This window comes from Gastrolobium bilobum, unplaced genomic scaffold (assembly GCF_033153095.1).
Source record: "Gastrolobium bilobum isolate Gb01-03AN ecotype WA unplaced genomic scaffold, APGP_CSIRO_Gbil_v1 utg18793, whole genome shotgun sequence".
Taxonomy (NCBI): domain Eukaryota; kingdom Viridiplantae; phylum Streptophyta; class Magnoliopsida; order Fabales; family Fabaceae; genus Gastrolobium; species Gastrolobium bilobum.
In genome coordinates, this window is record NW_026896748.1 from 46,295 (window position 1) to 67,633 (window position 21,339).

General features: G+C 32.3%; 2 protein-coding genes across 3 annotated transcripts; one reads left to right on the forward strand and one right to left on the reverse strand.

The window, feature by feature from the left end:
- Window positions 1–394: 394 nt before the first annotated feature.
- On the forward strand, window positions 395–10,607 carry LOC133301837 (golgin candidate 6-like). Of its 2 annotated transcripts, XM_061501539.1 has the most exons (20): window positions 395–462; window positions 604–656; window positions 821–870; window positions 1,874–2,001; window positions 2,080–2,132; window positions 2,885–3,031; window positions 3,163–3,236; window positions 3,327–3,396; window positions 3,695–3,748; window positions 3,874–3,969; window positions 4,562–4,612; window positions 4,680–4,766; window positions 4,853–4,966; window positions 5,051–5,122; window positions 5,871–6,056; window positions 6,237–6,340; window positions 6,517–6,565; window positions 6,727–6,792; window positions 8,317–9,084; window positions 9,702–10,607. In XM_061501539.1, exons 2-20 carry the CDS (start codon window positions 627–629, stop codon window positions 10,251–10,253), a joined length of 2,751 nt encoding a protein of 916 aa, XP_061357523.1. In that variant the 5' UTR covers window positions 395–462; window positions 604–626; the 3' UTR covers window positions 10,254–10,607. The 2 variants fall into 2 exon arrangements, with proteins under 2 accessions (XP_061357523.1, XP_061357524.1); XM_061501540.1 differs by lacking the exon at window positions 2,080–2,132.
- A 399-nt stretch (window positions 10,608–11,006) lies between these two features.
- LOC133301829 (putative glucose-6-phosphate 1-epimerase) lies at window positions 11,007–14,764 on the reverse strand. The gene is made up of 9 exons (XM_061501526.1): window positions 14,689–14,764; window positions 14,263–14,409; window positions 13,710–13,784; window positions 13,177–13,236; window positions 12,937–13,091; window positions 12,678–12,809; window positions 12,324–12,426; window positions 11,640–11,739; window positions 11,007–11,502 (listed from the first exon to the last, which is right to left on the reverse strand). Exons 2-9 carry the CDS (start codon window positions 14,338–14,340, stop codon window positions 11,285–11,287), a joined length of 921 nt encoding a protein of 306 aa, XP_061357510.1. The 5' UTR covers window positions 14,341–14,409; window positions 14,689–14,764; the 3' UTR covers window positions 11,007–11,284.
- Between the last annotated feature and the right edge of the window lie 6,575 nt (window positions 14,765–21,339).

The window sequence follows — 21,339 nt, forward strand, 5'->3', positions numbered from 1 at the left end:
TTGACCTATGCACATCCCTACTTATGGCATAATCAGGGTTCGGGCGGGTCAACCAGCCAAAGGAAGTAGACACTGCAGTAGAAGGTTAGGATAAGAGAAACATACTATTTATATTTCTCACTAAAAAGTCTTACGAAATCCACATCAATAAAAAATTCATTAAAATCATCGGACACTATAAAATTGTTTTTTCTTTATTTAAAATCCTAATTGAATATCGATGGATTTACGAATTTGGAGAGACATTAAAATAATTTTTTAAAATCCTAATCGAATAACACGTGTCTTTTTTTTTTTTTCAATCCTTTAAAATGTTAATTAAATAACAATCCAATATATATTTTTTTTCTTCCAAAAACAATCCCAATGCACCCCCTGAGTGTCAGCACAGAAACTCGAAGTTGAACAGACTCGACTCAAGCTCGAAAATCTTGTCAAATAAACCAGCTTTTCATATCATCGGTACCTTTTCTTCTATTCTTCTCTCCTTTTCATTTTTAGGGTTCTCATAAATCCTCATTGATGAAGTTATATTTTGATTTTGAACATTGTGAATTGAATCATATTTGGTTGGTTTCCCCATTTTTTTTCTTCTTCTTCAAGGATTCTGCAGCACTCTGTGATCTATGAAAATGGATTTGATGTCTGGTTACAAGGTAAAAATTGATCCTGAGGAGTCTGTTCAAATTGATTTTGTGAATTTTCTAGTTTAAGATATGTATCTCAGTCTCAATGTTTTTTTTGTTTGATAGCGAGCAAGTCGAGGTTATGGTAATTTATTCTTGTTTAGAAATCAATTAATGTATTGATTTTTGTGCAGGGGGTTGTTGGGCTTGTTTTTGGCAACGAGAATTCTTCAAATGTAGATAGGTAAAGTTTTTTTTTTTTTTTTTTTCATTTTGATTTTTAAATGTTCTTAAGATTCTCTTACTATGTTATGCAATATGAGGAACATGTACTGCTGCATATGTAATCTTCTTTCGTCTTGTTGATTACTTGAGTGCAATGTCGATTCGTTGGGTATCCCAAACTGTTTTTCTATGCACCAAATGAATGAATCTTGCAATGTTCAAAATTTCTTTTTACGGACATCTTTAAGATTCTATGACAAGGTTATTCACAAATCACAAGCGTAATACATGCTTTTGTAATTATGATCCTTTTTATTTCTCTCAGAATATTCTCCAACGTAATTGTGAAAAAGATGCCGTATTTTAAAACACATTGGTGGAATTGTTGTACTTTGATCTCATGATTACGTGTCATATCTCATATGTTCCTACATTATTGCTCATTGCTTTACTCTTAGTTCATGAATTATAAAATTGTTTTTGGCTGTAATGCTGTATATTTAATTAAAATTATTTGAAGAAAAAACACTTGATTAGAATATATTTTTAGAATTTAATATGCAGGTTACTATTAAATATTCTATATTAACTTGGTTGGCCATGTATTCTGTGTTATAGTAATTTTGCTTCATGAGAATTAGGAGTACTAATGGTCTTCTACTCTTCTATATCTGAATTATGATGGTTTGAAGTGGTTTTTAGAATCATTTTCATTTGCTCCTTGCTGGTGTCTGCCCATTAATTATATTGTTATTGTTTGTTGAAATTAAATTTCATTGCTTGTTGACTTCTATCTGCTTCCTTGCATATTATATATATTTTAATTTTCTTCAGTCTTATTTCTTGGTGCAATATATCGTTGCTGGCTATTTTGATTTCGTAAGTTAGTTTCCCTAACTATATTTTATAGATTTCAATTATCCCAGTGTGGCATTTTTATTTCATTTCTTTTAATTTTCTGTTGTTTGATCTATCTATTTATACTGAGTGCTATGTTCCTTATCTTTGGCTTGTCTCAATAGCTATGTTGAGCGCTTGCTTGACCGGATAAGCAATGGTAAACTATCAGAGGACAGGAGAAATGCTATTACTGAGCTTCAGGCTATTGTCTCAGAAAGTCAAGCTTCTCAGTTGGCATTTGGGGCAATGGGTACATCCTATCTCTCAAATAAATTGTTTTATTTTTTTGTCTCTTGTCTTATGTAATATGTTTGATACATCTCTGCAGGATTTCCTATAATGCTAAACGTCTTAAAGGAAGAACGTAATGATGTTGAGATGGTGACAAAACTTTCTTTCCTGTATTGTCTATTGTCTAATTGTTTTTGTTGTTTCTTTGTGTTACTAGGATCCAGATCATCAAGTTCAGTCTTAATAAGTCGACAACAAAAGAAAAATCAAATAAAAAATTAAAGTGAAATGTGCGAGCTTGTTTTTCAACAGTTCAAATATTAGATTCATAATCTAGTTCATGGTGTTAAATTTTGAGTTGTAGCCATTCTTTACTTTAGGAACATCTTTTTATGTACCAAATTGAATCTGTCAGGTGTAAGTTAATATATCCTTACTCATGTTCAGTATCTGAATTTTCTGTGAAGCTTAGAGCTTCTTCAGTTAACTTAGTTGCTGACTTCTTACATTCTGAAATTGTTATAGTCAGCTATGCATGGGTTCCATACTTCTATGATATTCTCTTCAGTAGTGGCCTTTATTTTTCTTTGATAGTTTTTTTTGTTTTTGAAGATATTTTAGATCGCCAATGTGGTACCCCAATCATCAACTTACTTTGTTGGGTATCATGTGTTGGCTGTGCTAATTTCATTTATTGATGGACGTGGGTTCAGTTAGATTGGGAAGGTTTTTGTTTGCGGTTATTGAATGAAAACAGTTCACTATTATGGTCTTGCTGACATTCCTTGCATCTTTGTCTACCCTTTTTCTTGTCAGATGGATTTCTTTCCCTAAATTTGTATCATTTGCTTTTAATATATCCAGTCCCAACAGTGTGTTAAATGGAAAATATATCCATGCAGGTTCGTGGTGCCCTGGAAACTATGGTAGGTGCACTGACTCCTATTTATCATGCAAAAGGATCAACTAATGAAGTTCGGCCAGCTTTGATGAACACTGATTTACTTTCTAGAGAAGCAGATAGTATCTCTCTTCTTCTAAGTTTGTTGGTAAGAATTTCTTTACTAAAATCATGGCATGTATTCTCAATTATATCACTGGAAGTTTCCTTGACTTCTAGGCTTATGCATATAAATCATAATATTTTCTTAGTCATTTTTCCTTTGTGGTACTTTGACAGGAAGAGGATGATTTCTATGTACGATATTATACTCTGCAAATATTGACTGCCCTTGTCACCAATTCTCCACAGAGGTATTAGTTTTTTAGCTTTGATTTTGGTTTAATTCCTGAATTTGTTAAATCATCTAGCTTGGAAAGCACCCTTGCTGACTTCCTCTTCAGGTTACAGGAAGCTATATTGGCCATCCCTCGTGGTATAACTCGGCTAATGGACATGCTTATGGATCGTGAGGTACAAAACTTGAAAGCTCCGTATTCATCTGATTCATCTCTGCAACCTTCTCATACTTAATTGTTGATTTTTGTCACATGTCTATACAAAATGTACTTGTTTAATCTTTGCTCTTATAATTATTTGGGGGGCAATCTAATTCTTTAGATTATCAAATATTTACCATTTGAAATCTTCTGATATGTTTTGTTTATAGATCCTCTTTTTGAGAGAAATCCTTGAATCTGCTAATTCTGTTTGAGAATGTTGATGGTGTGCTGTTATGATACTGGGAAAATGATCAAGGTTTACCTTGCAGGTAATAAGGAATGAGGCCTTATTGCTTCTTACTCACCTGACGCGTGAAGCCGAGGTAGCCTTTTTTGCTTTGATAGTAATTTTTTCCCCACTTCAGCTTTTATTTTATTTTAAATTTTTAGCTTATTCTTTTTACTGGGTGATAAAATTTTGTCATCTAAATATATTTAATGATTATAGGAGATTCAAAAGATTCTCGTCTTTGAAGGTGCATTTGAGAAGATTTTCAGTATCATAAGAGAGGAGGGAAATTCGGATGGTGGCGTTGTTGTGCAGGTGATGCATAGTTAATCTATGACAGTACTTTATTGAACTTTCTTTTTGAGCTACATGATGTAAGATAATAAGATATTAATCCATGATTATGTTATGGTGATATGGTCTACTTAGAGCTTGCAAATTAAAGCTGCCTATGTTTCATATACCTATATTTTATTTGAAAAAAATACATATAAAAGTATGTTAATGGCAAGTGAGTCATGTTATACTAGTGCTGTTGGTAAGTCTTTCAGAGAGCTTGCCTGCTTCAATTTTTATTTATTATGAGCTAATATTGGTTACAAATCAATATGCACACAGACATGTTTATGCACAATTTTGTTTCCATTACCCAATCATATTTTCTGATTTAGATAAGACAAATCAAAATAGGAAAAACAAAAACAAAAGCAAAAGGTGAAGAAATGAAACATATGTAGTCAAATTTGTATTATTTGTCATCTTTTGTTTGTATTAGGTGTTGAAAATTGAATTTTCATTGTTGGCCAAGGCTTTCATATCTGAATCTTAAATATCCAATTATATTCTGAGCATCATTGAACTTCATATAGTTTTTGGTCTAGATACTAATTCTTAGGTTACTGTACAGGACTGCCTTGAATTGTTGAACAATTTGCTTCGTAGTAATGCATCCAATCAGGTTTGTTGACTCTGTTGTGTTTATTCATTTCGAATCCTAGTTATGATTTCAACTACGTATGGTTCAGGTACTATTAAGAGAGACTGTAGGACTTGATTCATTGATATCAATTTTGAAGCTGAGAGGAAGTACATACACTTTTACTCAAGAAAAGGTTAGATTCTTTCAAATTTTTTACTTTAGTTTTTGCTATTAGTGAAGCCTTATAGCTAACTCATGTTATAAACACCATGCCAGTAGACAATCAATCTATCCAGTGCGATAGAAACCATTAAATTGTTATTAAAGGGAGGTTCTGAGGCAGATCCTGGGAAAGATATGAATAAACAGACAAATAAGACAACTCTCGTTCAGGTTTGTCAAGAACTTAGTCTCATGATGATTGCAAAAATAGCTATCTGGTGATCTTATACTTCTGCTTTGTGGACTTGGTTGCAGAAAAAGGTATTGGACCACTTGTTAGTATTGGGTGTTGAAAGCCAATGGGTACCTGTTGCTGTTCGCTGTGAGGTAAGATAACTTTCCTCTATCTCACACAATGTATTGATGTATTTAGCTCTAATACAAAATATCTGTAATAAAATTATAATTTTTTTAATTGTATTACAAAAAGAAATAAGGAAGAAATAAGAGGGCGAACCGGAACAGTGGTAAAACTGTTCTTTCATGACTGAAAGGTCATGGGTTCAAATCCAGGAAACAGTCTCTTTGCAATTATGCAAGGGTAAGGCTGCGTACAAGGTTACATCCACCCCACACTTGCTAGTCAGGTTTAACGGGGAGTGGTTTTTTTTTTATTACAAAAAGAAATAGGCTTTTTTTTTCTTGCTTACATTGTTATCTTTCATTCTGTACATTACACATGACATCCAGATATGGTTGTATATGACTGCTGTGTTTGATGTCATAAGTAATGAATGAGAAAACGATATCCTTTTATTTGGTTGATAGTAGTTGCTGTTCTAGACCCCTTGTGTAAAATTATGTCAAAAACAAGTCTTGCTATCGATGACTCAGTTGAATTTGGAGTGCACTTGAGTTACAAAATGATCAATGCATACATTTCACTTTTGATTCACATACCGTTCAAAAGAGCATTTTCATTTAGTTATAGTAGTAGTGTCATTTCCATTTTTTATTCTGTGGCACTGATTTACTCTTTGTTTGTTCTGAAATTCTTAGTTTATAAGAAATTTTTTTGTTATGAAGAAGTATGAAGGGGTGCTCAGTTTATAGTGTTAAACTTATTCTTTGTTAGGCAATGCGATGTATTGGTGATCTGATTACTGGGGATTCAAAGAATCTTGATCTTCTTGCTAGCAAAGTTCTTGGAGAGGAGCCACAAGTTGAACCTGCGCTGAACTCTATACTTCGAATCATTTTGAGGACTTCTAGCATGCAAGAGTTCATTGCAGCTGATTATGTTTTCAAAAGCTTTTGTGAGGTTGGTTATGCATACTTCTTTCTTGATCTGTTCCTTATAAGCATTCCTTGTCACCATATATATTACATAATTTAGGAGTTATAAAATTTTGATAAGTACATATTAATATTTTTTTTACTACATATGTCTCATTTCTGTTTCTTTTGTTTTTCCTATTTTGATTAACCTTATCTAAATCAGAAAAATGCTGATGGCCAATCAATGCTGGCGTCTACACTAATTCCACAGCCGTATTCCATGACTAATGCACCCCTTGAGGAGGATGTCAATATGTCTTTTGGAAGGTTTGTTTTGTTGGTTGTCATTTAATGACTGCACTTATTTATAATATTTTGATAATGTGAGATTTAATTTCTTTGATATATCAATCCTTTGTTTATGTATGTATCCTAAATTATTGCACTTTTATTAATATGCTATATTCAATCAGTTTGAAGATTGTCAATTGTTTCTCTTTCAGCATGCTATTACATGGTCTCACTTTGGGTGAAAATGATGGTGATCTTGAGGTATGTGATGTTTTTTATGTATATTTCAGATTTGAATTGCAAGCTAATGCCAGCAGAATTGTTGGTGGCAATTCAAATAAACTATGGCGTTTTGATATTTTGTCCGTACAATGAAATTATTGTGTGAGGACTATCTGGCTAACATTGTGTTAAAAATGTAGACGTGTTGCAGAGCTGCTAGTGTTCTATCTCATATATTGAAGGACAATCTCCAATGCAAGGAAAGGGTATGCATAGTTACCCACTTATTGTTTTTTTAGCTTTATCCGACAACCAATTTTTGCAAACGTAGGATCCCAGTTCCATTGGGGTTAATTTTTATGCTTAAATGATTTTTGTTTTGTGACTAACTTTTATAAGACAAGAATCAATGTACTCATGCTATTTTAAATTATAACATGATAAAATTCCAATCTATAGATTGTTACTACTATAGAAAGGTATTCTACCACATGGGAATTTGGTATCAAATTTCTTTTTCCTTCCAAACCCAAAAAAATTTCTTTTACTCTTTAAAAGGGAGTAGAAAATTGTCTAAACCACAATGACGCTCCTCTTGCCTCGACATCCTACTTTTAAGGAGCTTTTCTAAAAAAATATTATGAAAAATTGCAGTTGTTTAATTAGTTTGCGTTCGGGACTAAATCAAAGAAAGAAATCATCATTCTATCCTATAACAAGATAGGACTACTAGAAAATAAAAAAGTAATCATACCAATAAACTAAATTGTATGCATAAAAATTTGATAATTTCTTTGGCATGCAATAGCTTATTAAAAATTGAGAAATTAGCTGAGTTTTTGTTTTTTGCCTTAGGAATTAATCGGTCTCTTGCTTATATCATCTCTTTTAATCGGTGTCCCCCACTCTTTCCATCTATTAGTATTTGGATGGAAGTTTTGTGACTCTATTGGGTAGTTTATATTTCTTCAATGCTTTTAGCATTTTGCTCGTGTAAGATACAGAGCCAAATACATCACAATTTCTTGCCTAGGTAATTGGGCCTTTTGCTTGCTATATCTTGTTGGCTTTATTTTTCCCGCCGGTGCACTTATATCTGCAGTATAAAACTTCTTTTGTTTACAGGACAATTGTTGATAAGAAATAATCAGATTAAATAGATTTAATGGGGGTGAACATTTAAAGTAATCTGCACTGTGTGAGAAGTTTTTATGTGATATTAGAAAAATGTTAGCGTTCATAATTACTCAACCTGGAGGTCTGGCACTGCCTTTGGGTACATGTGTTTCTTGGTGATGGTGAATGTGTATCTGATTTGCTTCATATGTATGAATGTTTCACAAGGCATACTTCATACCCGTCCTTTCCCTCTTTTTTCTTTTACATTTTTATAATATTTTGTAATTTGTTTTACCTAACTGGTTCATTGGAAATGCAACTTGCCCGGTTTGTAATGGTCTTGTTCATTTACTTAAAAGATAACCCAAATTTTGCAGTTGATATTTTCTATGGTTTCTCACACAAATTATTCATAGTTTTTCTTTTGTAAGTGGAACTTTATGCATATAAGATGCGATGTTTAGAATTTTTTGGAATTGCCTATAACTTCATAATTGCTGCTTTTCTTTCTTTCTATGCCCCAGTAGTGTTTATCCATTTCGTGTTTCTTTGGCACTTGATGTTTTACCAAAAACGTTAAATATGTAGTGATAGTATGGACAGTGAGATTATGAAAGGGTAAAACAAAAATTTTGGTTTTGTTCGAAGAAATCTAATGAGAAGAGTTGCAGGTTTTACGAATTGAAATTGAGGCACCCATGCAATCTTTAGGAGCTCCAGAGCCACTAATGCATCGAATGGTGAAATATTTGGCCCTTGCTTATTCCATAAAATCCAAAGACAAAAAGTTTAGTGCATCAGGAAACTCTTATGTTCAAACCATTATCTTGAAATTACTGGTTACCTGGCTAGCAGATTGCCCTGGTGCAGTGCACTGCTTCCTAGATGCTCGCCCACATGTTACTTTACTTCTTGAGCTGGTTTCAAATTTGTCAGAAACAGTGTGTATAAGGGGTTTTGCGGCAGTTGTCTTGGGTGAATGTGTGATCTATAATAAATCCACGGATAGCAGAAAAGATGCATTTGCCATTGTTGATATAATAAGTCAGAAAGTTGGACTTAGTTCATACTTTTTAAAGTTTGATGAGATGCAGAAAAGTTTTATTTTTGTTAGCGTGGAGTCATCACTCACCCATAAATTATTCACGAGATCTTCAGCAGCTAGCATGGCAGATGTTGAAGATGTAGATGACAATAATTTGTCAGAAAAGAAAAATTTAGATCATCCAATTCTCACTTCAATCTTGGATTCTTGCTTTGTGAATCTTGTCAAAAGACTGGAGGTAGATATTAGAGAACAGATTGTGGAGGTTTATAGTCATCAAAAAATCAAGGTGCAAGAAGTGCCAGCAGAATTAGAGCAGAAGAATGGTGAAAGTGATGGAGAGTATATAAAGCGGCTGAAAGCTTTTGTTGAGAAGCAGTACTCTGAGATACAGGTATTATTTGTTTATCTTTTCCTCTTTAAAATTTTTAAAGAGGATAAGTCATGAATCTTTTTCTTTTAGGTAGTCTACCTTACTATAAATAGGAAGATGCAGGTTGAATGTACTAAAAGCATCCTTCAAATTTTCAGAGCATTTAATTGTGTGGTTTATAAACCACAATTAAAAAAGGGCAAAGCCTTGTGCACTGGGGTTTGCTCTTTTTTAATTGTGGTTTGTAACTAGCATTATCATGTGCTTAAACTGAGATTCTGCAGTTGGTTTTGAATCGTATGCAGCTGGTAAGATTACAAAGAACATTTTTGTTATAGTGTTTGCTAGGATGTACTGCTGTTAACTTACATCTTTGTTTGATTTGTTCAGCAAGTCATGTTTGTTTCTGATGGTTTTCACATTGAATCCATTATTGACTAATAATACCTTATTATAATAATAATAATTATTACTTTGATTTGTTTTATCCCATTGTGAGGGAGAGCCCATTACGAGAACAGGAAGTATATAGGACTGTAGAGTCTGTGCACTTGACAAATATCTACATAGAATGTGTTGTTTGACTAGTCTTGATAAGCATTTGATTTGGCGATTCTTTCTTGTTGTCATCATTTCAGGATCTCCTTGTTCAAAATGCTGCTTTGGCTGAGGACATGGCTAGGACAGGTAGTAGTTTCCAGTCTGAGCAAAGAGCGAGTGGGGGCTCAGACAATGTCCAAATAGAGACACTACGTAAAGATTTCCAAGAAGCATCTCAAAGATTGGAGATGCTTAAGGCAGAAAAGTCCAAAGTTGAATCAGAGGCAATAATGTATAGGAATTTAGCTGGAAAGACGGAAGCTGATCTAAGGAGTCTGTCTGATGCCTACAATAGTCTTGAGCAATCTAACTTCCAACTGGAGCATGAGGTGAAAGCACTGAAGAGAGAAGGGCTCTCAACATTCCCAGATGTGGAGGCAATAAAAGCTGAAGCAAGGGAAGCAGCTCAGGAGGAGACTGAGGGTGAGCTGAGTGATCTATTTGTATGCCTCGGGCAAGAACAAAGCAAGGTGAAAAAACTTAGTGCTAGATTGCTGGAATTGGGGGAGGATGCTGAAAAACTACTTGAAGGCATTGGAGATGATGCTGGAGTTGCTGAAGATGGTGAAGATGAGGAAGACGGGGAATAATATGTTTTCATGTCTGTCTCACTAAATTCATTTCATGTTTAATTGTACAGTCTTAACATAATCTATGGAGAATGGATCAAACATATATTCCATGGTTGGATTTTAAATTAAGGATTCCTTCAGTACCTGTTTCTTGCTGGTCTTATTTTGCAATATTCAGGGGGTGATAAAATTGTCTCTCTTTATTACATTTAGTTTTTTTTTCCCCCTTTATTAATGTTAATCAGTCAAATTGTGAGAAATAATTTGAAGACAAATATTTGTATTCTGTTTATATTTTTAGATGAGGATTGTGTTGTCATTGTATACAACTTTTTCTCTATGTAATAGTGATATCTATCAAATTATGTTCTAGTTCAAGCTCCAACCTTCCGATTTCATAAGGTGCAGAATGAAAACATTTTATTATTTTTCCTTTTTATGTTGGGGCTCTCTTCTGCATTATTTGAAAACTAGTTTCTTTTTGATTTCGTGAAAGGGTATGTAGCACCGAAACACGATTTTGTGCTCGATTCAAGCTCTATTAATTCCTCATTATTTAGAGGACCTTGTTATTTGTTTTTAGTTGGTGCATAAGGTCATGTTATTTGCGATCATGTTATTTAATCTAATGTGGCATTAACTACGCTATAAGGTCATTGGATCACTTGATCTAATAATCCTAATTAAGAAAAATTAAATCAGTCATGCCATTGGAATATGAATATGCGACAATGACTAAAAAGTATTCTTTTCCATTTCAAATCATTGCCCAAATCACATGAAGGAAGCCACTGAGAATGTCCTATGTGTATACTTTCATGTTGTGAATTCAAAGTCCAGTGCCAAAGATCTTTATAAAAAATTCAAAGTTCTCAACCCAATGGATAATACTGTAAGAATTGCATATTAATCTTACAGTATGAGCATGATATTCAAGCACAGCTGATTTCTGTCCTATGAAGAGGAACACCATGGACAAAACTAGTGCATGTGCACTGTATAGTGTACACCAAAGTCCATATAAATCTCCATTGACTAAATTAACTATGTCAGTGAAAGCCATAAAGAACCTTGCGAGGATCCAATTGTCCACTGCAATAACTTGATGAAACAGTAGAGAGCTCCTGATAACCCTTCCACTCTTCAGAAGGCTTCAAGAGAATTGGGGTATCAATAGCTGCAGAATTCACACATATCATGGTCTTGTAATCATCATCTCCCAAATCAGGGATAGCCTTGGCTTTCTTGGACCATGGATTCCATACCACTGCACTCTCATCACATATTAATTAAGTCAGAAATACTGTCCTATTTGTATCAAAGGTAGATCAAAATAACAAATAAAATATAAAAATGTGAGTGCCAAATAGAACACAAATTTTCACCCTTAACTAATAATATTACCTGCATCTGGCATTGCATTCTTCTGGAGTACAAAAGTTCTCTTCTTCTCATGGTCTATGATGGCAATTTTATTTGGGCTGCGCAAGTACAACCTGTCCGTCTACAAGATAACCAAAACTGTCCTTAGACAACACTTGAAAGAAGTATTTTTGTATATTCCAAACATGAGAAAATCAAATCATAATATATAGGGAAGGATTATATATATATATATAGGGTTTATTGTTTGTCCTGTTATATGATATAAGGTTTTGCACTCTCACTCCCTTATAACTATGCACTCCGGAGTATATAGTTATAATATTGAAGTTACTTTTTTTTTCTCTTCATAAACTTTTCAGAAACTTGTCGGCAGACGTGGAGAGAGAAAAAAAAAATAACTTTAATATTATAATTATGTACTGCTCGGGACAAAATCTTATATCATGTGACATGACACCCGATGAACCCATATATATATATATATATATAGGAATAATCCATTTACAAATTTTTTTATAAATTTTTCCAAATTATACTATGTACTCCCGGGAAATACATAGTGTAACCTAGTGTACTTCCGGGAGTACATAGTATAGTTTGTAAGAGTTTATAAACAAAACATTCTCCATATATATATATATATATATTCTGATTGATGTTCATTTTGTCAAACATAATTGAATGGAGAACATGAATTTATACCTCGCCATCAAATGTAATTGCATCTGCCTGTTCTGTGAACCTTGATCTGTTCATCAGATTGTCATAGTAATCAAGGGTCTCCAATCCCTCAATACGCACCTCACTGTAGATTCATTCAACCCTCTTAAAGACATAATTAATTAGCAAGATCTTTCAAACTTATCTGTTTGAGTCATAGCAAGCAACCATAGGGTCCAAAAAAGACTATTATGGCATGATGGTCTAATTGTAAAAGTAAAAATGTGAAAAACTAATGGAAATTAAAAACTTTTGCAGCACAAAACAATTGCAAGAAAACAACAATGATGATTTGAAAGTGAAATAAAATAAGATGTTAATCTATATATAACACACCTGATATCTGATACAGATAAATAGTTGCACAGTGCAAATGTAAATGAAAATGCTTTATTATCAGTGTTTCTGACTCGAGGGATCAGAATGAGCTTCCCAGCACTGAGAGAGATTCTAAGCTTGAACTCAAAACTGCAGAAACAGCCAAACAAAAATGTACAGGTTTAGATATTTGATTGTTCCCTTCAACATTACACTTCATTCTTAATGAGTGAGATGGGAATTGAAAAAAAGAAGCAAACACAGTTTGAATCCATACCTACAGGGTGTCTTAAAGTCAACCCCTGTTGACTTCAATATCAAATCCACAGATGATTGATTGTCTAGTGGAGGTAGAGGTGAAGGGTCCCTATCCAATGACCATAACTTGTTTCTTGCAAATCCATGTTGTTCAAGTGAACCAAGATCACCAAACTGCAACACAAATTGTAGTTGAAAATGCAAGACTTCAGAAAAAACAGAAGTCAAATATGTTTCCATTAGTGTGATGAAAACTAACCTGTGGAAAGTAGACTGATATACCTCCTCTGATGATTGCTTTAGGTTGTTTCCAGTTAGCCTATTCAGTAGAAAAATCCCCATAAATGGCATTAAGTATGCATAAATTATCCTAGTTAATGAAAATAATTTAAACAAGGAAACTTAACAAAATGAAGGGGAAAATGCATGCAAGTCACATCCTTAATTTCTTATAAGAAATTCAAGGCAAAATAAACACAGAATATAATGAGAATTAACAAGAAAATTGAGCTTCAATCATGCTTCAAGATTGACAATAAAGTAGAGAAAAAAACATGAATTTAGCTTCAACCATTAATTTTTCCTTTCAATGTTGTGCTTATTATGAATGTTTTTAATATTCAGATAACTAAGGACATTGAAAGGACTATATGTTACATACTATCAAATAACCAGAGCTATTGATTTATCAGCTAATCATATACTATATTATATTGCTATCACGAGTTCACCAACAATCATTTATTCAAGTGGTGAGGAGCTTGTTCCCCCTTAATCAGATCTCGAGTTTACCTTCCTACTCATGAAAAGCAGTTCTTCTTTCCGTTGATTCTTCCAAGAAACAATCTGCCCTCCATACAGAAGCACCTGAAACCATATATTTTAATCCATTGAGAACTGCACAAAGTGAAATTACTGCTGCCATATCTGATCAATATTGATAAACCATGGTTGGCTTTATTTTAAAACTAGAATCATATTGGTCCAAATAGTGTTGAGTACAAAATTTTTTAAGTTAGTAGGTAATTGCCAACTTGAGCTTCTATAAACTATTTCTAAAGTTGACCATAAACCACACAATCCATAATTAAACCATCAAATTCAAAGCATAATTTGAGCATAAAATATCATGTGAGGAAATCACATTTTTTTTTTTTTTTAAGTATTCAAAGTTTTGGCAGGGGAGACACCAGTATGTAACCCGCCAGGGTTAAGGCAGACCTGTTCAACCTCTATGAGGATTTACGCCAGAGACAGCGGCAAACTAAATCTACTTTACAGTTTACCACAACAAAAGGTCCCTTTAGACAATAATCACGAGAGAAACAGAGAAGCTGAAACCAACCTCAGCTGATGAACCATTTGGTTCAGTCAATATAATCCGGGGGAATCCACCTTTGTCCTGAAAAATATTGAACGGCATCGGTGTTGGCTGCAACCTTGTTCTTTTGCTACTCACAAATAGGTTCACTTTCCCTTTGTTCCAATCCAGCTACAACCAACACAAAAACAAAAAACAGATTTCAGTTTTCACCTTCACCAGCCACCATAACAAAGGCACACCATATATGAACAAAAAAAAATATATTACATAAAAAGATTGATCACCGTAAACCCTTTTGCAACACAAAAAGACCTTTTAGAAATGAGTGAGATTTCAACAAAAAGAATAAGAAAGAAAAAAATGGGTTAGCGTACTTTGGTGGCTATATTTTACTATAATAATATGAACTGAATATTAGTTTGGAGTTCCAAGAGGCACAACCAATACCTCTGTGTTTCTTCAAGAGTCCATGTTAGATTCTCTACGGTATATATAAGTCTTATATGGATATAAAACCGTCAAGTAGAAAAGGGTGACCCTGATTAACGTTGGAGTTTGAGAATATATATGCAACAGAAACCAACCATGCTTTTTCAGTAGTTAACAATCCCAAATGTTGGACTCTGGTTGGTCCACCTGGTACACATAGCCAATATTTCTGCTACTTCTGTGTCATGTAACTGTTATGTCAGTGTATGTTCTATTGATAAATTTTTTTTTTATAAATTTATAAACTATACTATTTATTTATTATTAGCAAGATTTTATTTAAAAATATCTTATCAATGAGACATATTATAGTTTGTAAAAGTTTTTAAATAAATTTTTTGTAAATATAATCTTTTTTTAATATATTATATCAAAGTATCAAAATTAAAATAATGGAGAAATATATATCATTTTAAAAGATGTAAAGTTGTGTCATTGAGAGAAAGAGATAGATAATGCAGAGAGAAAGTGGACAAAAAAAATAAAGATGTGAGTCTCACCTCATTGTGGAGTGAAATAACACAACTCGTGTTATTAAAAAGAACAGATATTTTTTCCTTAAAATATATATATGATAATATGAAAGATGGTGCAAATTTTACAAAAAGTTGGTCAAAATTAAATCGATAACATAATTGAAATTGAGATGGATGGTATTAATGGTGCTGATATGTACTGTGTAGTGGGGCTTACTTAACTGCTTTTCAGTTTTCTAAGTTTCTAACCATCCGATTCTTCTAGTGTTCAATATATTCAAAGGATTGAGTGTGGAATTGGGCATTCAAACCACGAGTTAATATTTGTTTTGTTGGAAAATATACATGCATGCATGTGAGTGAAGTGAGAAGTCTAACGTTATAGAAATTGAATGAGACTTTGAATGCTTTATAGGCTTGGAAAGAACTAACACGACATTATAAGGTTATCCTTTTGGTCATGTGGTTCTAACATGATGTGCCCCATTTGTTGATATATTAATATTATAAGTTATTTTAATTTGTCTCAGATTTTTTTAATATTTTTGCAAATTCAAAAACTTCAAATTTATTTTCAATAATAATAATAGTTTAATGATTATTTTTTTATTTTCCTTTTTGTATAAAGAATTCAAATATTTACAAATGAAGATATTAATAATTAGTAAATAATAGCAAGATATATTGATTAATCCCCAAAAAATAAAAATCAGAATCATAACACGAGAATAATAATGTTTCCCGACTTATACTAGCATCCAAGCAATTATGAATCATGTATGATAAATTATATCAAATATTTGAACTATTCAGGTGAAAAAGAACAAAAAAAGAAAAAATTATCATTAAACGTAAGACTTCTACTCCTCCACCTCCAATCCGTCTCCCTTATCACCTTAGCCTCACATACTGACTAATAATGTCCAAATTGAGTTCAAGTATCAAGATTGGTTCAATTTTGGTTGATATCTTGATTATTGATGTTTGATCCTTTACCATCTCAATGTCGTGCCTTATATATCAATTGACTCAGAAGATTCTTTGTCAATATCTTCTTCTTCTTTTTGTTTTTTTGGGTACAATAATATCTTCATCTTTTAGTAGTAATTGTTAAGGGTTTTATAATTCTCATTCAACATGAGAATTAAAATTTTCCTACACACCCTTCGATTTTCGTGCTGACATGGGTTCTACATATAATTTTTTCTAACACATGGGTCCCACATGCTTTTTATCTCTACAACATGAGAATTGAATTCTCATTCAACATGAGAAAATCAAACCCCAATTGTTAATAGTGTTCTTCTCTATTCTCCAAAACAAAAAAATAGTGTTCTTCTCTCTTTCTAAACTTGTATATAAAAAAATGGCTCCGAAGGCAAAGTATTTTGCAATGTTATTAGAACCGGACCGGTCATTGATCCGGACGAGGTACCGGGTCACTGAGTCAATGGTTCAACTGGTGGGTCACTGGTTGAACCGCATGAATCAGATATATATATAGAAATTTATATTTTATACTTAATTATATTAATAAATATTTTAAATAGTGCCATCTAAACAATAACCTAATGTAGTTTAGTGGTATTTGTTATGTTGCACAACCTCAATGGAAAGGGTTTGAATCCCATTAGATGCAATTTTTGAAATAATTCGCTTAACTTAATAGTTATATAATAAATATATTAAATGATGTATAGTATTCAACCAGTAATGGTGGCTTAGTGGTATGAGAAGACGCTCTTCACTCCAATGAGCAGGGTTCGAATCCCACCTGCTGCAAAAAATATGGTGGTTTCCGTCCGGGCCAACCAGTAGACCGGTGCAAGACTTGAACCTAAAAACTATAACCCTTGACCTAAAACCCCCAAGGGTCCCAAGGGATTACTTGATGCAGTGATCAAACCCTGCCTCAATCCCACTCTATTTTTTCTCTTTGAAACAGACAAATTTTTTTGCATGATTTATATTTCTGCAGCTATTGTACGTGTACTATTTTTTCTCTTTGAAACAGACAAATTTTTTTGCTTTTAATTTGAAGAAAAATTCATTTCCCCATATATATATATATGATTTATATTTCTGCAGCTATTGTACGTGTAGCAATCAAATACTTGCCATATATATACTTGAAAGCATTAAATTTGGAGAATCATAACCATATAAAGGATGAAAGCATTAAATATGAGGAATCATAACCATACACATGTCGTTGCTGTACGTAAAGCGACTGCAGAAATAATTTTACATTCCCAAGGGATTGCTTGATGCAGTGATCAAACCTTGCCTCAATCCCACTCTATTTTTTCTCTTTGAAACAGACAAATTTTTTTTGCTTTTAATTTGAAGAAAAAATCATTTCCCCATATATATATATGATTTATATTTCTGCAGCTATTGTATGTGTAGCAATCAAATACTTGCCATATATATACTTGAAAGCATTAAATTGGGAGAATCATAACCATATAAAGGATGAAAGCATTAAATGTAAGGAATCATAACCATACACATGTCGTTGCTGTACGTAAAGCGACTGCAGAAATAATTTTACATATATATATATATAAATTTTTATACTTCTGCAATCTTTACAAAAGAATTTTTTTTTTTGGTGGGATCCGCTTTTTATGTGTGTGTTGTACCAGAAAAAGTGGTGCAGCGATAGCAAAAGTTGGGAACCCATATATATATATATATATATATATATATATATATATATATATATATAGAGGCAGGATCCTTTGACACCGGTGTCAAAGGAAAAGTTTGACACCTCATCTGAGAGTCGTTAGATTAAAAAAAATCAATGGTGTCACATGCTTACAAATCAGAATCGTTGATTTTTTTTAATCTAACGGCTCTCAGATGAGGTGTCAAACTTTTTTTTTTTACACCGGTGTCAAAGGATCCTGTCTCATATATATATATATATGATTTTAATGTTTTTACTTTTATTGCAAAAAAATTTATATGCCACAATCATGTAAAAGTGAGTGAGTGAACCACACTAATTTTTTCTCTATCTTTTTTTATAATGAAATCCACTCACTTTTATGTAAACATAGTAAAACAAATTTTTTTTGATGCAAAAATAAAAATATTTTTTTCCCAATATATATATATATATATATATAGGTTAAATTTAATAAATAAAAAAATATATTAAAAATATGATTATATTTAAGAAAATATCCTTTTTATATTGCTAAAAATAATAGTACGCAATATACAAGGTCACATATACAATAAATAGTATATACAATGGGTAAAAAAACATATAAGATATTTATGGCATATAATATGAAAATTAGATATAAAATAGGCAAAATTACAGTACCGATACCCAATATATGCTAATGTGCGTTTCATTATTAATATTTTTGTTTGGTGCAGCTGTGTCCAAAGGTAAGGTAGAAGTTGCTTTCAATCTACGCGGATTTAAGTGGACAGAAGAAAATCTAAAAAGGAACAAATGTGGGCCTTAAGCATCCCTATCTTAAATACTCTATTTGCTGCGTAAACCTTAAGTGGGAATGGAAAAATGAAAATGACCTAAGAATCTAAGATTTATATTATAGTCTATGGACGGACAAGATTAGTTCTAATTTGTTGTAATATAGAAGGGCGGTGAGGTGACCAAAGCATATGGAATTTCGTGCTCCATACGCGAGTTTGTCAATTTTGTGCTACACATTAAAGTTTCAGAAAGAGTAGAACATTAATTACTCGTCCTTTTACAATTATACCACCACAAGTTGGCAAACAAAATTTTGGGTGTGCAAGTGTAACATAGGATTAAATGGTGGAACATGAGTGTGAATTGAGAGGTCCATATGTTGATAGTCTCCTAAACTGATTCATCTTTTAGATTAGTCTAGTTTGGAAATATCTAATATACTCCTGTAGCACTATTTGTTAGGTACTATCAGCCAATAGAAATTCATGAATGACTGTGATATTTATACACGTGTCAAGAGAGAAATATTTTTTTATCCAAATGTCAGTTGTTTAATGGAAGAGTTACTTACTACAGTTGTATGAAAGATGTTCTCGTCTAGTTCGAGTATTGTCGGGTTCTATATTTTCTATTCCCAGGGTTTGAACATGAAATCTTTGGTTAAAGGACACAAATTCCTTATCATTTGTATCAATGGTGTTTGGTTTGCAAAAAACTTTTCAATTACTCTTCAGGGTTAATTGGCGGGTGAATGTTTACTAATTACTATTTATTCATAAATTATTGATTAGTTGTAGTAAAGCTAGTTCAGTGCAATGGTGGACCTAGGTGATTGCCATTATTTGCACTTGCACACACAAAGTTGAGGATTTTTTTTTTTTTTTTTACATAGGGTGTGTTATTCAAGTCAAGTAAAAAAAAAAGGAAGATTAAAAGGAAAAAGGTAAAGAGTGGAGGAGAATCACATGAGATTTTTCATTTTTTTATGAAACAAAACTGGTCAACTTTGGATCAAATAGACATTGACAAAAGTGAGTTTTTGATCGATTAACCCATACAATTATACTATATTTTACAAATGTCTTTTTGTGATGTTTATTTATTTTTAATTAGCATTATCGATTATTTTCTTAAAATTTTGGTTGATTCACCAAAGCTTTACTGTTGAAGTGGAAGCAAAAATTGGATCAAGATTATGATCTTTAAAAAAAAACCGGGGACGGCACCCCCGCCCTGAGTGTGCAGACATAAAGCAAATTTCCTAAGTCCGCCATTGATTTAATGTGTTGTATTTATTCATAAATTATTGATTAGTAGTAGTAAAGCTTGTTTAGGATTTTGTTCTCAAGGACTTAATTATCAAGTCTATATTTATTAATATTAACTCTCGTTTGGTGGACATTATAGGATAATGGTAGGATATGACATGAGGCTGATAAGGGTATGATATGATATGAGGCTGACAATGATAAGATATGATATAAGGCTGATAAGTCTATATCATGTCATGTGTTTGATGAACACTTGTTTAACAATCTAATACGATTATATAGAATGAGAAAAGAGAAAGAAAAACAAAATATAATGCAATAAATACAAATATATTGGGTAGCGTGGGATTATATTGGGTATCCAATATTGATATCCTATCATAACTCAGGTTCCTCTATAGGATAAGAAATCAAGTATTGGATATGATAAAAAATCAGACAATAAGATAAGTTAATCATATCCTATTGACCTACCAAACAAGAGATAAAAATAGGATATAATGAGTTATCCTATCATATCTTCTTTATCAGGTACTCCAAACATACCATGATGTAGCTATTACTACAAAAATTGATTATATTAATGCCAAGCTATTTCAAATGAAAGTCTCTTGAACCATCTCTAAAAAAAAAAGTCCTAAATAAATTCTTTAAAAATAAAACTCTGTATAAATATAGATTTCGAATAATAAAAATGTTTCAAATTCAACAATTCAAATAAGGAAAAAATGTGTGTCATTTTAAAGGATGTAAAGTTGTGTCATTTTAAGAGAGAGAAAGAAATAGATAAAAGAGTAGAGAGTTGACAAAAAAAATAAAGGTGTGGGTCTCATCTCTTTGTGAGAGTAAAAAGACCTAAGTTGTGTCATTTAAAAGAATAAACACTTTTCTCTTCAAATAATCATGTACAAATTACTAAAACTCCTGTTTTTCAGCTCATGAGTATCACCACAAACTCATCAAGTTGTCAGGATATCATTAAATAAATTGAGAAATAAAGCGTAGGATAAAATATGTTTCATGTACATAATATCTCCAAAAAACTTGTTAAGAGATTTTAAACATGCTAAATATATGGACGAAATAACCCTTATAATATTATAAACAAGAATAAACGGAGAGTTGAAGACCGTGATGCCTCTTGTTTTATAACAGCAATAATGCAGAAAATCTACAACTTTTTAATAAAAGCAGATATTCCAAATCAAAATGGACGATACACATGTGCAACTGATATAATTAATGGAAATATAATTTCTCATGTTTCATTAGATAAGTTATCTTATACAACACATAAAAACTGGATATGATTAAGACTCACTTTTTTTTTTTTCTTGGTGGGTTCCACCCACTTTTTTATGTATTGTATACAATAATTTATCTCATATAACATAAAAAATTA

What these genes read in the sequence shown, in the direction of transcription:
- LOC133301837 (XM_061501539.1), top strand. Translation starts at nt 627, where the DNA reads ATGAAAATGGATTTGATGTCTGGTTACAAG. An exon ending in ATTTGATGTCTGGTTACAAG is followed by an intron (nt 657 to 820) that starts GTAAAAATTGAT and finishes ATTTTTGTGCAG; the next exon opens with GGGGTTGTTGGGCTTGTTTT. An exon ending in AAAATGATGGTGATCTTGAG is followed by an intron (nt 6,566 to 6,726) that starts GTATGTGATGTT and finishes TTAAAAATGTAG; the next exon opens with ACGTGTTGCAGAGCTGCTAG.
- LOC133301829 (XM_061501526.1), bottom strand. Translation starts at nt 14,340, where the DNA reads ATGCCGTTCAATATTTTTCAGGACAAAGGTGGATTCCCCCGGATTATA. An exon ending in TATCAGTCTACTTTCCACAG is followed by an intron (nt 13,092 to 13,176) that starts GTTAGTTTTCAT and finishes TTTGTGTTGCAG; the next exon opens with TTTGGTGATCTTGGTTCACT. An exon ending in CAATTACATTTGATGGCGAG is followed by an intron (nt 11,740 to 12,323) that starts GTATAAATTCAT and finishes GTTATCTTGTAG; the next exon opens with ACGGACAGGTTGTACTTGCG.